Source organism: Sitophilus oryzae, unplaced genomic scaffold (assembly GCF_002938485.1).
Source record: "Sitophilus oryzae breed Bouriz unplaced genomic scaffold, Soryzae_2.0 scaffold_1112_pilon_pilon, whole genome shotgun sequence".
In the NCBI taxonomy this organism is placed as follows: Eukaryota; Metazoa; Arthropoda; class Insecta; order Coleoptera; family Curculionidae; genus Sitophilus; species Sitophilus oryzae.
The window spans coordinates 19,144-34,561 of NW_022145741.1; the positions used below are offsets into that span (position 1 = coordinate 19,144).

Consider the following 15,418-nt stretch of genomic DNA (forward strand, 5'->3'; position numbering starts at 1 on the left):
ATATGCTCCTTCCCTAGTCTTCTTATTCAAAGAAGTATACAGATACAGTCCTTGACCAATTACCACATTTCCTACCTCTATATCTCTGATGTTCAATTATACATTTATTCTATGGTTTGCTATGGTTATCTATGTATGTATTGTTGCCAATAGAGAAAAGATTTGATAGAATATAGGTATTTTTTCTCTTTGATTGGTAGCGGGGTTAGTGATTATTTAAATGGCCGGTCGGCCGGTGAACGAAGTTCGGAGTTTATGAACCACTCCCGGTTGTATGTGTTTAATGATATTTCAGCTATACACTAGTGTATAAATCCAGGTAAATCTCTTTCACTTGGTATAAGTACTGTTGCTATGTTTAAAGGTGTCTTCGAACTGTAAAACGTGGTAAAATCTGATTGACGTACTCACCTGCGTACCAAATGTCATGGCTACATTTTAATAGAAATCAACTAAAAATTTAAACCGTAAATTTTTGTTAATTTCCTATCGAAAAAGATAATCAAATCGTCTCTAAATTAGAAGAACAATACCGAGCCTTATCGAGTAGGCTTTCTGACCTTAGGTAACTATTTTTAGAACGATGCCTTGGTATTTTTGTAACGGTAGTACCACAAAATAGGTACCGACGAATTTTGACGCATCAATTGGTGATGAAAAAAACCGGTACTTTTTTGCTCGGGGGTATTTGTTTTTTAGTTTGTTTGTAGGATGGCTTATGTGTATTTTATAAGTCCTAAGTAATAGGTCTAGGTTTTTAGAGATATTGTATATTCTTGGAATATTTTTAAGTGGTACACACCTTAAAAGATGTTCCGTGTCATTTAACTGAAACAATAGGGATTTGTAATCACAGTGTATCATCATTTATTAATATCGTTTTTTTTTTCTGTATTTAGATAGAGACATGGCAGTTAATGTATATTCTACAAATGTAACAACAGAAAACCTGTCCAGGCATGACATGCTGAATTGGGTAAACGAATGCTTGCAAAGCAGTTTCAAGAAAATTGAAGAACTTTGTACAGGTGCTGCCTATTGTCAGTTTATGGATATGTTATTTCCAGGTAAACATTATAAAATTCTAGTTGTTAGAATGTAAAATTTCTATTATTTCTATTTTTTGATTAAACAAGATTAGGTAATCAGTAACATTTTATCAATTTTAGGATCCGTACAACTGAAAAGGGTAAAGTTTCGAACAAACTTGGAGCACGAGTACATACAGAACTTCAAAATTCTTCAAGCTGCTTTCAAAAAAATGGCTGTTGACAAGGTAAGTGCTTTTTAGAGTTACATTAGATTAGAAGATTTTTTTAAATCATTTAGGATCAAAAAACAAAAAAACAAATTCTAGATTATACCTGTTGATAAACTGATAAAGGCTCGCTTCCAAGACAATTTTGAGTTCTTGCAGTGGTTTAAAAAATTTTTCGATGCAAACTATGATGGTCGAGAATACGACGCCTTTGAAGCTCGAGGGAATGTTCCTCTTGGCTCGGGAACGAACCAAGCTAATGGAAATCATCATGTTCCGTCCATGCTGAGGGTAGCGCCCGCCACTAAGCAGGGTAGGGGGTTGTTTTACCTGTCAGGAGACACTGTCGTGGCTGTAAAACGCTTAAAATTAATTATAAAGATACCAAAACAATGTCTCTTTGACAGGTAATCAATTTATTTGGCTTAGCAAGGCAGTGGACATCTGGGACTGTCCTGTGCATCTTGTAGACACCTACTGTCGCTCATCATACCATCTTGTCAAGTTTTGTTTTATTTTATTTATTGTTTTTAGGGGTGACCTTTTGTTATTATTTATTTTTAAATTAGAAAGGCATTTTTATACCATGTAGAGAAAAATTAAAAAAATTATTATGTATTGTGATGCCAGGGATGATGTTTATTTTTAAACAATTACAATTTTTTTACCGTAAAAACATAAAACTTTATTATATGGTATTTTTACCGACTATGCAAGACTATTTAATAACTAAAATTACCTTGTTCTTATGGAATTCCTCATTTAGATATTTGACATGTATGACTCAAATTTCTAACCTCTGATAAGAATGTATGACTTCTGGCAACCTAACCAAACCACCTTTTTTGCACATGTTTCTCTACCCATACAAAATCACGTCTACCGCTACCGTGACAAATACATATGTACATCGCACGCACGCAATCATAACCTCACTTTTAGATAGTACCGATCGACAAGCTGGTGAAGGGCCGTTTTCAGGACAACTTCGAGTTCCTGCAATGGTTCAAAAAGTTCTTCGACGCCAACTACAGAGGGACCGACTACGACGCGTTAAGTGCTAGATCCGGAGAGGGGATGGGCAACGGAGGACCTGCCGCTGCCAAGGGACAGTTGGGGGCTCCACAGCGGAAGGTGGGGCCTATACAGCCCCCATCGCCTGTCAAAAGCGATACCAGACCGGTGGGGAGAGCTAGAGCTAGTACGTCATACAATTCATTTACGCGTATTTTAGCGCTATAAAAATGTTTAATTGATGCCACGTTTTCCATCTTCAAGCTCAAGCTACAGATATGATTAATAAATAACAGCTTTTAAAAGTGATTTATACAATGCGTTTCAAATATTTGATTTTTTAACATATATAATTAGTTTTTTTTCTTATACACCTAAACCACAGATTAAGAATAGACAATTTATCAGTATGACGGTGACACATAAATTCAACAAGGATGCAAGAATAACTTAATTAAATGAACCGGATGCAAACCGCGCGCGCATCAATCGCTACGAAAAGGGCTGTGCGATCCAAATCCCACTTGGGGGAAAAATTTGCTGAAAAAATGCAAAATAGGGAAAAAGGGACAGAAATTTGAAAATATTCTATTTGTAGGGAAATTTAGAATACAACAAAATCTAATTTTTTTGAGACTTAAAAAAAATGGAAAAGAAAAATAATAAATAATGCTTTTTACTTCCTTTAGGGGTATTGCTTAGCTCTTCGTCGCTTGTTGGCTCTTCGTTGGCATTAGAATTATTTTTTTCTTATCTACCTATAGGCTTGGTGCATTCTCCGCCGGTGCTGCCACCATCGGAGTATATTGTAAACAACTAATACTTACAAATACACGGCTTTAGGAAGTATAATTTGTGAAAATTCTAAAAATAAAAATAAAAAAGTAATTATTTTGATATTTTCAGAAGGTCTAACTTGTATTATAATTTATTATTCCAGTTAAAACAACTTTTTAGATGAGTTCAGCTACGGTAGCGAGCATATAACGAAATTGTTTAAAGGTACATAATTATAATTTTAGATGTCCATAAAACATTTGATCACTAGTTCATTAAAAAAAGTATACCATTAATATTGCAAATTATATTTTATCCTCTCATAGTATATGTCTATTTAATTTTTTGATTATGTAAAAAGCACTTTGTTTACCCACTTGTTTCGTCGAAATGCTAGAATCCAGTTTTGCTTTTGATCAAATCGGCGTGAGAAACTATGAAGCTAAAAAATGTTGTTTCGGGAGAGTTGAATATCCGGGAAAGTTAAATTATTGAATATTATTGCACCCAACAACGCCCTAATTACGCTCTCCTTGACGCTTAACATTTTTTCGGCAAATTTATTAACATTTGAAATTGTCACATCACAACACAACGGCGACGCCTAGTTCGAATTCTTTTTCATTTATTTTTTACTACTCGAAACAGCGTTACATCACACAAACTTCGTACCTGAGTGTTTTATAGTCTCAGTAACTGCACTAGCAAAAAACTAAAATACTTAAATATTATGACAAAACCACGATTTCCATATTATTTTAAAGCGATCAACATGACGGCGCGGCGGCGTGAAATAGGTACGGACAGGGTACGGATAATTTCTGATTTTTGCCGTTGAAGCGCTGCGGTCGGATTTTGTTGAAATCAACTGAAATGAATCAAGCCTATAGCTGGCATTCCGTGGGGGTGATAGGCGCTTTGTCTATGCGAATATTGAATTTTTGTTTTTGTATAGTTCACAAAGTAAAACTCGTGGATATATTTGATATCAATTAAACTTTTAGTTACGTAATTGAAGGCGCGATTTTTAAATTCATTGTTGCCAACCATGAACATATTTTGCGCTGGGGATTCAGGTGGTAGCTCTGCGGTAAAAAATGTCAAGTAGCCGCACTTATTTATTTATTTCTTGACATTGTCATTCGTTTGACACTTCAGTTTTGTATTACTAGTGAGTTTTTAGTTTAAATAAATAGTGTTGTGATACTTTAAGCTTAAAAATGTTTTTGTTAAAACGCTCTTTCAGCGCGAACTGTACAAGATAGTCGTAAAAAACTCATCGCAATTTTATTAGAATATTTTGAACGGGAAAACGGTAGTAATGGCCCTTTATGTCCCTTAAGTGCTGTTAAGAAGGTGAGTTTTATTGATGCAAATAATAACTCTTTATATGTTTATAATTAATTTATTTTTGTTTTTACCTAAAATATTTTGTTTAAAAGTAAATATATAAAAGTGGTCAACGCTGGGGGACTTTTATTTGGTATGAACTGTATGTAAAGATTTTAGAAATTATAGACAAACCCCGGCTTAGCGACAAAACAACTTTTTTCACATGTTTTTTATTTTGTTTGACAAGCCAGAAAATATAAATTTTGTTGTGGATTTATCTCTCTGGACTGCAACTTTTTGTGTTTATTTTTATTGTATTAGTGGATTAGAGTATGTAAATAATGGTATAGTTAATTAGCGAAGTAAAATTTTTGAGTGCCAAAGGACGAAAATATTCGAAAACAAAAGCAACAATGCTTTAAAGAAAAAAAATGAAGTCCGACAACGCTGCATATAATTCTTTTAAATGTCCGAGGTCACAGCGGCATTTATCAGCAAGATGCAGAAGTAATACATCTGTCTATTCTTAATCTGTGCCTACACATAAATTTATTTATTTTTTTCGTTCTTTATTGCCAAGCAAGAAGGACGAATTTACATTATAGAATAAAAAGATACTGTTTTCAAGACCCCCACCGACTTCGTTCAACTTATATCGCGATAAGCATCGCGATTCTAAACGTCGACACAGTGGAATCAACTAATCCCCAAGACGTTGTAATTTTGTACCAAATATTTATTTTTAATTTACATTCATGATTGTAAACTATAGTAATTTTTTATAAGGTATATACCGGGTGCGTCTCAAAAGTGGCTCACCCCTATAATTTTTTTATTTTTTCAGATAAAAAAACGAGATTTGGTATGTTAGTATATGACATAAATTAGGATTGATTGACGTATTCAATTGTTTTGGAAATGACTACAACTTTCGATTTTTAAATAGCACCCTCGGTATTTTTTTATTTTATTCGATAAAAAATGACATTCTGAATAGAATGACATATCATATATCAACTTTTGACATTCTCGCTTAATAAAGAATCGTATTTTAAAATACAATCTAGAGTGCCATGGCTATGTTAAAAACACTAATTCTTAATCAGGGAGCCTTGGAAAAATAGATTTGATCGTCTAATGTTTTTAGTGTCTTGTCCTGGCCAGTTAGAAAATGCTCAAATCGTATTTTTAATCATATCTCAATTTTTTCAAATGAAACGAGGGTGGCTCATTAGCATATTTGGAAAAAGCATTTTTTTACGAATAATTTGATACCACACACTTGGTATTTCGAGTCAAATTTTCTTTACGAACCGCAAGTTATAATGTCAAATAAACCATATGCGAAATTCAAATACCGCGATTGTCAAATACCGCAATTGATCCGCAAATTACGTCAGGCGGTAACGTTGTTAGCGGGTGTTGCGTTAAAAATTGACTCGCCCATATCGTAACCATGATAAGGTACGCGTAAATACTGCATGACGCTATTCGGTTTTCCGATATCTCTCTAATAACTGTACCGGTCAGGCGCTGTGCGCAACTTTAGAGGCCATAAGTGGGCGTGCTATGTGCGCAAACTAGTAACCTAACTAGTGCCCGATTCCAAAAATTGGAACCACGAAAAACAATAAAGAAAAACAAAGTTTATAATCTGTATAATCTGTGATTATAGCCAAAGAATATTATAGTTTAAGAACTCTCGTGTGGAAGCTTTAGTGATTTGTCATACGGTGGCGCTTTTGAACATAATCGAAGCCTGAAATGCTAATATTTTAAATTTTGAGGACTACGCGCGGCGATATTTCTTCGTACGGTGTTGCCAAAACATATTTTATTTCTCGATATTTAAAGAAATATGTATTGATTATATATTTCGTATTCGTTAGTACATGAGGCATCCTAAGGCTAATAAAACGTAGCTATGAAAATAAAATTTTAGATTTTATTTTTTTGTACCTTCTAATAAAAAATTACTTCTATTCCAATAAAAAATTAACTAGTATGATTATGTATTATCTGTGCGAGTATTAGGAAATTGGAGTAAATACGGAGAATATTAATTGTTCTCTAAGATGAGTACTACTAAGTAATTTTTAAAAATTCGACCCATAAGGGGGTGTAATTAGATAAAGGTGTAATTATACAAAAAAAATCTGTACCCTACTAGGAGTATGAACTTTTGCACAGATGTGGCACATTTGAACATTGATAAGCGATTTTTGGAAATGTATAGCCTAAGGGTAGTGAAACTGGGGGTGAAATTTTGTACAAAAATGTTAGTTCTAGGAGTATGAAATTTTGTACAGAGTTTCCTTAAGTGACGAAAGTGAGTACCCAGAAGCTAATTTTTGACATTCATCCCCTAGAAATAAGGGATGAAAATTTGTACAAAAGTTTGTTACAATCGGTTTTAGAAGTATGAAATTCTGCACAGACGTTCCTTATGTAACGTAATTTAGCACTAAGTAGCACTTTTTGGAAATTCGCCCTCTAAGGGTGTGAAATGAGGGTGAACGTTCTGAAACAATTCTGTTGAAGGAATATGAAAATTTGCACAGAGGTTCCTTATGTAGCGTAATTGAATAATTAGAGTGATTTTGGAATTCATTCCTTTAAGGGGTAAAACTAGGGGAAAAATTTGTATAATTTTTATGTAAAATCCGTTCTAGGACTAGGAGTATGAAATTCTGTTCAGAGGTCCCTTAAATGATGAAAGTGAGTACCTAGAAGCGAATTTAGGCATGCATCCCCTAAAAAATAAGGGGATGAAAATTTGTACAAAAATTTGTTAAAATCGGTTTTAGAAGTATGAATTTTGCAGACGTTCCTTATGTAACGTAATTTAGCACTAAGAAGCAATTTTTGGAAATTCGCCCTCTAAGGGTGTGAAATGAGGGGTTGGACGTTCTGGAACAATAAATTCTGTTCAAGGAATATGAGAATTTGCACAGAGGTTTATTATGTAGCGTAATTGAATAATTAGAACGATTTTTGGAATTCATTTCTTAAGGGGATAAAACTAAGGGTAAAAATTTGTATAATTTTTATGTAAAATCCGTTCTAGGACTAGGAATATGCAATTTTGTACAGAGGTCCCTTAAGTGATGAAAGTGAGTACCCAGAAGAAAATTTTGGACATGCACCCCCTAAAAAATAAGCACTCCCTATAAAACAATTAAAATAAAAAAAAAATTGCCTAAAAAATAAAAAAAAAGTTGGGGTGGACCACTCTTATCACTTAGGGGTATAAAAAATAGATAACCTGGGAATAGGTTGTGACCAAACCAAACCAAACTTTTATCAAAATCGGTCTAGCCGTTTCGGAGATGGTAACAAAAAATTAAAAAAAAACAACCCCTATTAAAAAATAGGGGATGATGATGGAACGGTGAAAATTTAGGGTTATTTGTATTTTTTAATGCCAACTAAAAAATAAAAAAACATTTTTTCTTTTCTATAATAAAAAATGAGGGTGGGCTACCCTCTCGGCTACCCCTTACCACATAAGGGTATAAAAAATAGATAACAACCTATTCTTAGACGTACTGAATATACATATAATTTTATCAAAATCGGTCAAGCCGTTTCGGGGATGGTAACAAAATATTTAAAAAAGCAACCCCTATTAAAAAATAGGGGATGATGGTAGAACGGTGAAAATTTATGGTTGTTTGTATTTTTTAATGCCAAATAAAAAAAATTAAAATATTTTTTTTTCAAAAAATAAAAAAAATGGGGGTGGGCTACCCTTATCACTTAAGGGTATAAAAAATAGATAACAAACTATTTTCAGACCTACTCAATATACATAATAAAACGTCATCAAAATCGGCAAAACCGTTTCGGAAATGGTAACAAGAAACTTTAAAAAAACAACCCCTATTAAAAAATAGGGGATGATGGTAGAACAGTGAAAATTTAGAGTTGTTTGTATTTTTAAGGCCAAAAAAAATATTTTTTTCCAAAATAATAAAATGAGGGTGGGCTACCCCTCGGCTACCCTTATCACTTATGGGTATAAGAATAGATAACAACCTATTCTTAGACGTACTGAATATACATATAAAATTTTATCAAAATCGGTTAAGCCGTTTCGGAGATGGTAACAAAAACTTAAAAACAACCCCTATTAAAAAATAGGGATGATGGTAGAACGGTGAAAATTTAGGGTTGTTTGTATTTTTAATGCCAAATAAAAATTAAAATTTTTTTTTCAAAAATAAAAAAATGGTGGTGGGCTACCCTTATCACTTAAGGGTATAAAAATAGATAACAACGTATTCTCAGACCTACTGAATATACATATAAAATTTCATCAAAATCGATCAAGCCGTTTCGGAGATGCTAACAAAAAATTTAAAAAAAACATCCCCTATTAAAAATAGGGGATGATGGTAGAACGGTGAAAATTTAGGGTTGTTTGTATTTTTTAATGCCAAATAAAAAAAATTAAAATATTTTTTTTCCAAAAAATAAGAAAAATGGGGGTGGGCTACCCTTATCACTTAAGGGTATAAAAAATATATAACAACCTATTTTCAGACCTACTCAATATACATATAAAATTTCATCAAAATCGGCCAAGCCGTTTAGGAGATGGCAACAAAAAAAATATAAAAACAACCCCTATTAAAAATAAGGGATGATAGCAGAACGGTGAAAATTTAGGGTTGTTTGTATTTCTTAATGCCAAATAAAAAAATAAAAACATTTTTTTCTTTTCAAAAACTAAAAAAAATGAGGGTGGGCTACCCTCTCGGCACCCTTATCAGTTAAGGGTATAAAAATAGATAACAACCTATTCTTAGACGTACTGAATATACATATAAAATTTTATCAAAATCGGTCAACCCGTTTCGGAGATGATAACAAAAAATGAAAAAAACAACCCCTATTAAAAAATAGGGGATGAAGGTAGAACGGTGAAAATTTAGTGTTGTTTGTATTTTTTAATGCTAAATAAAAAAAAATAATTTTTTTTTCACAAAATAAAAAAATTGGGGTGGACTACCCTTATCACTTAAGGGTATAAAAAATATATAACTACCTATTCTCAGACCTACTGAATATACATATAAAATTTCATCAAAATCGGTTAAGCCGTTTCGGAGGAGTATGGTAACCAAAACCACCCAAAACTGTAACACGGGAATTATACATATAGATAATATATGAAAACTGCGGAGTGCGGAGTGCGGAGAGCGGAGAGCGGAAAGACTGATTATAGCAATAGATGAAATTTAAAACTATAATTTAAAACTATTCAAGAAAGTACACACAAAACAAGGCAACGCCGCGCGTCTGTTCGTTCAATTCCGAGCAAAATAGCGAGGCCCCACGAAGTTGGGGCCTCGCTCGCCAAAGCGAGGCCCCATCGACAGGTCAGATTTTGATGCGAGACGAGACTTCTAGGGTATTAAGATATTCTTTGTTATAGCTTAAATTTTTTTGTTTCAATTAATAATAATAACTGAATATAAGTTGGTAGGTTGTAAAAACTATACTGGTTTTTCTGGGTTACTAATAAATTTAACCTGCAGGTCGGTTTAAGAATTCTAATATGTATGTTTTATAGTAAATACTGTTCGAATGGATTTTTATCAAACTATAGTGAGTGCTAACTGCTAACAGAAGTATGGTTTACAGTTTTCTTAAAAACAATAAGAGGACATTGCGTTTAATACTTTCGTGGATATTGGATATCCTATACTATTGGATTAGTTCCAAAGAATGTCTCATTTTTAATTGATATCCGGTTCAAAATCAATTTTAATAGTTCTAAAACATTGATGTTTTTTGTACTTTTATCACTTTGCCAAAGTTATTATATTTCGCATACACAGAAAAAATTGTTAATGTACAAAATTAAAAAAAAACAAGTAAAAAATAAATGTTTAGTAATTTCTAATGTTTATTTTATGTTCTTTTTTTATTTGCTATTTATTGGCAGCAAATTTAAAAATTTTTAAAAAGTTTCTCTTATAGCAAAATATTAACGAAGTAAGATACTTATGTCCTAAAATTTCAGTAACTACTAATAACTGAACCTTTTTGTATGCAGGTTAATGTGTAAAAATATAAACCTAATTCTGTTCTCAATAGGGAGTTTTCGTTGCTTACAAATTGCAATTCCGGTTAACGCTAATTGACAACTTTGACATTTCAATTTCGATTATCGCATATCGTAACCGCTAGCTGCCGATATTTTACGGACGTTAGCCAAAGCCGTTAACATAGCGGTACGCATGCGCACTAGCGCAGTAGAAACACAACATTGAAAAATACAGATCTAACCTAACCTCATTCTATTTTGTTTATGTTTTGATTATTTATTTTATCTGTGTTAAACTCGTTGGGAATTCTTAGTGCTTCAACTAATCGAGGAATGTCTTTTTTTTCAAAGCGGAAGTTAGCTTTGCACTCTTGGTCAGATAATATTTCTAGGTTGAACTCCCCATAAAGTTCTGCTCGATATTCGATGTTGTTTTCAAACCCTTCCAACAGCATAGCATCCTCCAAATCCGATTCATCACTAGAGTCCAATAAAATTAAATTGTCCATCCTATATAGCGATACCCAATAAAGTCATATAAAGCACTTTCAAATCAAACAACATAACAAAAACCAAAAATCAAAACACTACGCTACGGGCTGTGCTCAGCTGTCAGTTTTCGGTTATCGTATCGTATGTCGGCTCCGAACCGATGAACCGAAAGTCCGAAAACTGTTTTTTTATCTGTCAAAATAGCGGTTATGGTTACGTATCCGTTAACCGTACCGTTGAATTTTTTTAAAGCAACGAAAACTCCCTAATATCTCCGATTTATAGTTCATGTGTAGTTCAGACAGTGTTGCCAGATAAAAATTTGCAAATCCCTTAGATCATTGCCTTCAAAGTTCTCTAGACTCCCTTAATTTATTACAACTACAAGTAAGTACTGCAGTATTGTCAATAGTATCCATTGAGTTCCTTAGTTAGAACTTTTGTTTATATCTCACACAAATAAAAGAAACAATTTAGAAATATTAATATTATTCAAAACTATTACAGAGTTACACATAGTTTTTTAGAGATTTTAGCACGATGCTATGGTCCGTTATTTTAATCGCGATACGAAGTGAACGAAGTCTGTGGGAGTCTTTCAGGAATTAATATTTTTTTTATTTGGAGCTAGAATCTCAATTTATACAAAGACTAACATTTTCTATTCTGTTTTATATACATATAACGAAATTTTGAATGATTATCGATTTTAGTAGGCATTAGAAATTCTAGGAATCCAAGGAAGCTTTTTTATTTATATAAACCGTCTATAAAAGGATTAGAATACAATTTAAAAAAAACAACTTAGATAAAATAGATAATTGTTGATTTTTTTACACTGTCGCGTCGGTTGTGGTAGAAAGTAATTTTAATTCATTGTTAATACCATTTGTGTATATTCTGTTTTGTTATTCAAAATTTGCATTAATATAAAAAATATATTCCGGGTGCGTCTCAAAAGTGGCTCACCCCTATAATTTTTTATTTTTTGAGATAAAATGTAGTAATGGGATCACTTGAGCGAAATTTCGTTCGAGTACTCGATTATTGAAATAACCGACATCGCTCGATTATGAACGAGCGATGCAAGTGACGGGTACCAAGCGACGAAAGCAAGTGATCCTAGAATGAAATAAATTGAAATCCGATTTTAATGTGACATACTCGATAAAAAGCCGAGCGAATTTTCTACATACATCGCAAGTAGCAAATTTATACGACGCCGTATATATATTTATCCGTTGCGTATCTAAGAGACAAAATTTTACGACCTACATCGACAATGCTTTGAAATAAACTAAATCAAGCGATCAAGCGAATCGCTCGTCATTTGCTACTTGCCATTCATCACCGAAAGAATCTGTACCCTGCGCACGCAACTTACTGCTTGGCGCTTGGCGTTAACGAGTACTTACAACAAGCGGCGGACGAAAAACCGTATTTTTAAATACGAGCGATATTTCGCTCCAGTGATCGCTCGGTTATTGCAATCGCTTGATACTCGAGTACTCGATTATTGAAATTAATTGATTTTTCCCATCACTAATAAATAGAGATAGGGTATGTTAGTAATAGACATAAATTAGGATTGATTGACGCATTCAATTGTTTTCGATCACTTCCGGTTTTACCGAAAATGACTACAACTTTTGATTTTTAAATAGCACCATCGGTATTTTTTTAAATTTTATTCGATAGAAAATGACACTCTGAATAAATTGACATATCATACGTCAACTTTTGACATTCTCGCTTTAAAAAAATCCTATTTTAAATTTCAATCTAGAGTCCCATGACTGTTAAAATACTAATTTTTAATCAAGGCGCCTTGGAAAATAGATTTGATCGTCTATTGTTTTTAGTGTCTTGTTCTGGCCAGTTATAAAAGATGCTCGAATCGTATTTTTAATCATATCTCATTTTTTTCAAATGGAGGCTCGAGGGTGGCTCATTAGCATATTTGGAAAAGGCATTTTTTATGAGTATTTTGGTACCACACACTTGATATTTCGAGTCAAATTGTCGTTAAGAACCGCATGTTACAATCATAAATAAACCGTATCCGAAATGTCAAAAGATGACATATGATATGTCATTTTATTCTGAGTGTCATTTTCGATCGAATAAAGTAAAAAATACCAAGGGTGCCATTTAAAAATCATAAGTTGTAGTCATTTCCGGTGAAACAGGAAGTGACCAAAAACAATTGAATACGTCAATCAATCCTAATTTATGTCATATACTAACACACCAAATCTCGATTTTTTATCTGAAAAAAAAAGTTATAGGGGTGAGTCACTTTTGAGAGGCACTCGGTATATTATTGTTCTGTACACATTTTTAGTCATCTATAATGTTTTGGTTCTTGTGTTCGATTCTTTTTTTATAATTCACCGGTCATTTCACAGCTTAGCTAAAATCACTTTATAATATATACCTACATTTTTGAGAACCTTCAAATTAAAATATACATTTTTTAGTGCCCAAAGCAGCACCTGTGAGGACTCCAGCTAGAGCAGTACCCAATAGAAATGCGGGAGATTTATCTGGTAAAATAGAAGACTTAACGAATCAAATATCAGAATATAAGGTGGTATTTTTCTTGGTTTTATAATGTTGCAGACTGAGATTTCTGTTTATATTTTAGCTGACTGTTGAAGGTCTTGAAAAAGAACGAGATTTTTACTTCGGCAAGCTTCGCGATATTGAAGTTATGTGTCAGGAATCCGAAGACAACAATCCAATAATACAGAGAATTTTAGACGTGTTATATGCCACAGAGGAAGGATTCGCACCTCCTGAAGAACTGGAAGGCGCCGCCGAAGAAGATGAATATTAGTGAAATAGTTAAAAAGAATTATTTGCAGTTTTCGTTAAAAAAAAGGCAAACAATATGGTTTACTCATTTAAGTTATTATGAAGCTATGTTAAAAAATTTTTAGCAACATACTCTCATATTTTTTATATATATTCAGTTAAGTTTATCGGATATAGGTTTATAAGAGTGTTGTTGCTTTGTATATTCAGACTTCTACTGCTGTTGTTCTTGTAGTAATTGAAAAAAAAATGCTTTTCACTATATCTGCACTGAGAACGTTGCATATTATGGTTGATATATATGATATATAGATCTAAAAAAAGAAAAAAACAGCAAAATTTCTCATTTGTATATGTAAAATTCAAGTGGTGTCGTCTAATTTTTTATAATATTCTTTTTTACTATGTTTCAAGTTCAATAAATTATCGTAAATAAATTTTTAAATTCTGAATTTGTCTTATTTAAGAATAGCTCTCTGAAGTTCTCACGATATTTTCGTGTTTTTTTTTAATTATCTCTAAACTGCTTGGAATGAAGGTATGTATATGAAGGTATGTATGTGAGTGAATGGTTTTTTTTATGAAGAATGCATTTTTCTCACAATAAAAATAATAAAAAAGTTTTTTCTCTTGTAAAAACAATCCGGGGACATACTGTATATACAGGGTGGTCCGAATTGTACTTCGGAAACTTCGACAGCATATTCTGCAGATAAAAATAAGTAAAAAAGTTCGTATAAATGTATGTTCTAAAATGCTTAGTTTCGGACATACAGGGTGTAGAAGTTTCATTTTTATTTTAATTTATTTTAAATAATTCCTGAAGTAACGTCAATAATGGGATGAAAATTGGTATTTGGGAGTTTTTTGACATGAGAAATTTGATTTTTATGATTAATTTAAAAAAATAAAGTTCCCAAATTTATTATTTTAATCAAGTAACTATCTACTCAACGTGTTTATTTTTTGTCAATAATGACATGTATTGACTATTTTCATTCCAAATATCTTGAGAACGGTTGCTCGTAGCGATTTTTACCAAGAGACATTTTTTACGCAAAAAGTCATGGAAATGTACTCCATAGTTTTATACAGGTACGGACGAAAAGTTATTACACTTCAAAACAGTTTAAACACATGTAGGTGGCGCCCTCTACAAGTAGGAGCCATATTGACATCAGAATCAAATTTCCCATGTCAAAAAACTTCCAGACACCAATTTTCATCCAAATATTGACGTTACATCATAAATTATTTGGAAAAAACCAAAATAAAATAGTTTACCGTTCTTGTGTCTGGCACATACACATTCTTGTGTCTGGCACATACACATCAACTTTGTGCGTATTTAAATCAAACATACCCGCACAGATGGATGGCCGACTTGGTCCAATTTTATGCCCCCCAGGTCTCAAGACCTGAACCCCCTAGATTTTTTTTACTGGGGTTGCATAAAAGAAAAGGTTTATGCTAGACCAATAAGTAATATTGTTGAATTACGTCAGCGAATAGTTATTCGCAGCCCAAGAATTAAACTTGGCAAGAAATGCAAGATGGATGGCCTTTTTAAAGATGCCGCGCCTGGATTGCGCGCCATATTGTTTGATTTTTTTCTTAAGTTAAATAGTAGATTTTTTTCAACATTTTAATATTTTTTAATTTTTTAAAATGTT

At 32.7% G+C, this 15,418-nt stretch overlaps 1 protein-coding gene across 3 annotated transcripts; it reads left to right on the plus strand.

Annotated features, from left to right (window-relative positions):
* The first annotated feature begins 178 nt into the window (after positions 1-178).
* Positions 179-14,197, plus strand: LOC115882306 (microtubule-associated protein RP/EB family member 1). 3 transcript variants are annotated; one of them, XM_030900312.1, is made up of 6 exons: positions 179-319; positions 900-1,067; positions 1,170-1,276; positions 1,358-1,571; positions 13,409-13,518; positions 13,576-14,197. In XM_030900312.1, exons 2-6 carry the CDS (start codon positions 908-910, stop codon positions 13,765-13,767), a joined length of 783 nt encoding a protein of 260 aa, XP_030756172.1. In that variant the 5' UTR covers positions 179-319; positions 900-907; the 3' UTR covers positions 13,768-14,197. The 3 variants fall into 3 exon arrangements, with proteins under 3 accessions (XP_030756172.1, XP_030756155.1, XP_030756163.1); XM_030900295.1 differs by lacking the exon at positions 1,358-1,571 and adding an exon at positions 2,201-2,459; XM_030900303.1 differs by lacking the exons at positions 179-319; positions 1,358-1,571 and adding exons at positions 403-565; positions 2,201-2,459.
* The last annotated feature ends 1,221 nt before the right edge of the window (positions 14,198-15,418 follow it).

What these genes read in the sequence shown, in the direction of transcription:
- LOC115882306 (XM_030900295.1), top strand. Translation starts at nt 908, where the DNA reads ATGGCAGTTAATGTATATTCTACAAATGTAACAACAGAAAACCTGTCC. An exon ending in TATGGATATGTTATTTCCAG is followed by an intron (nt 1,068 to 1,169) that starts GTAAACATTATA and finishes TATCAATTTTAG; the next exon opens with GATCCGTACAACTGAAAAGG. An exon ending in AAAAAATGGCTGTTGACAAG is followed by an intron (nt 1,277 to 2,200) that starts GTAAGTGCTTTT and finishes CCTCACTTTTAG; the next exon opens with ATAGTACCGATCGACAAGCT.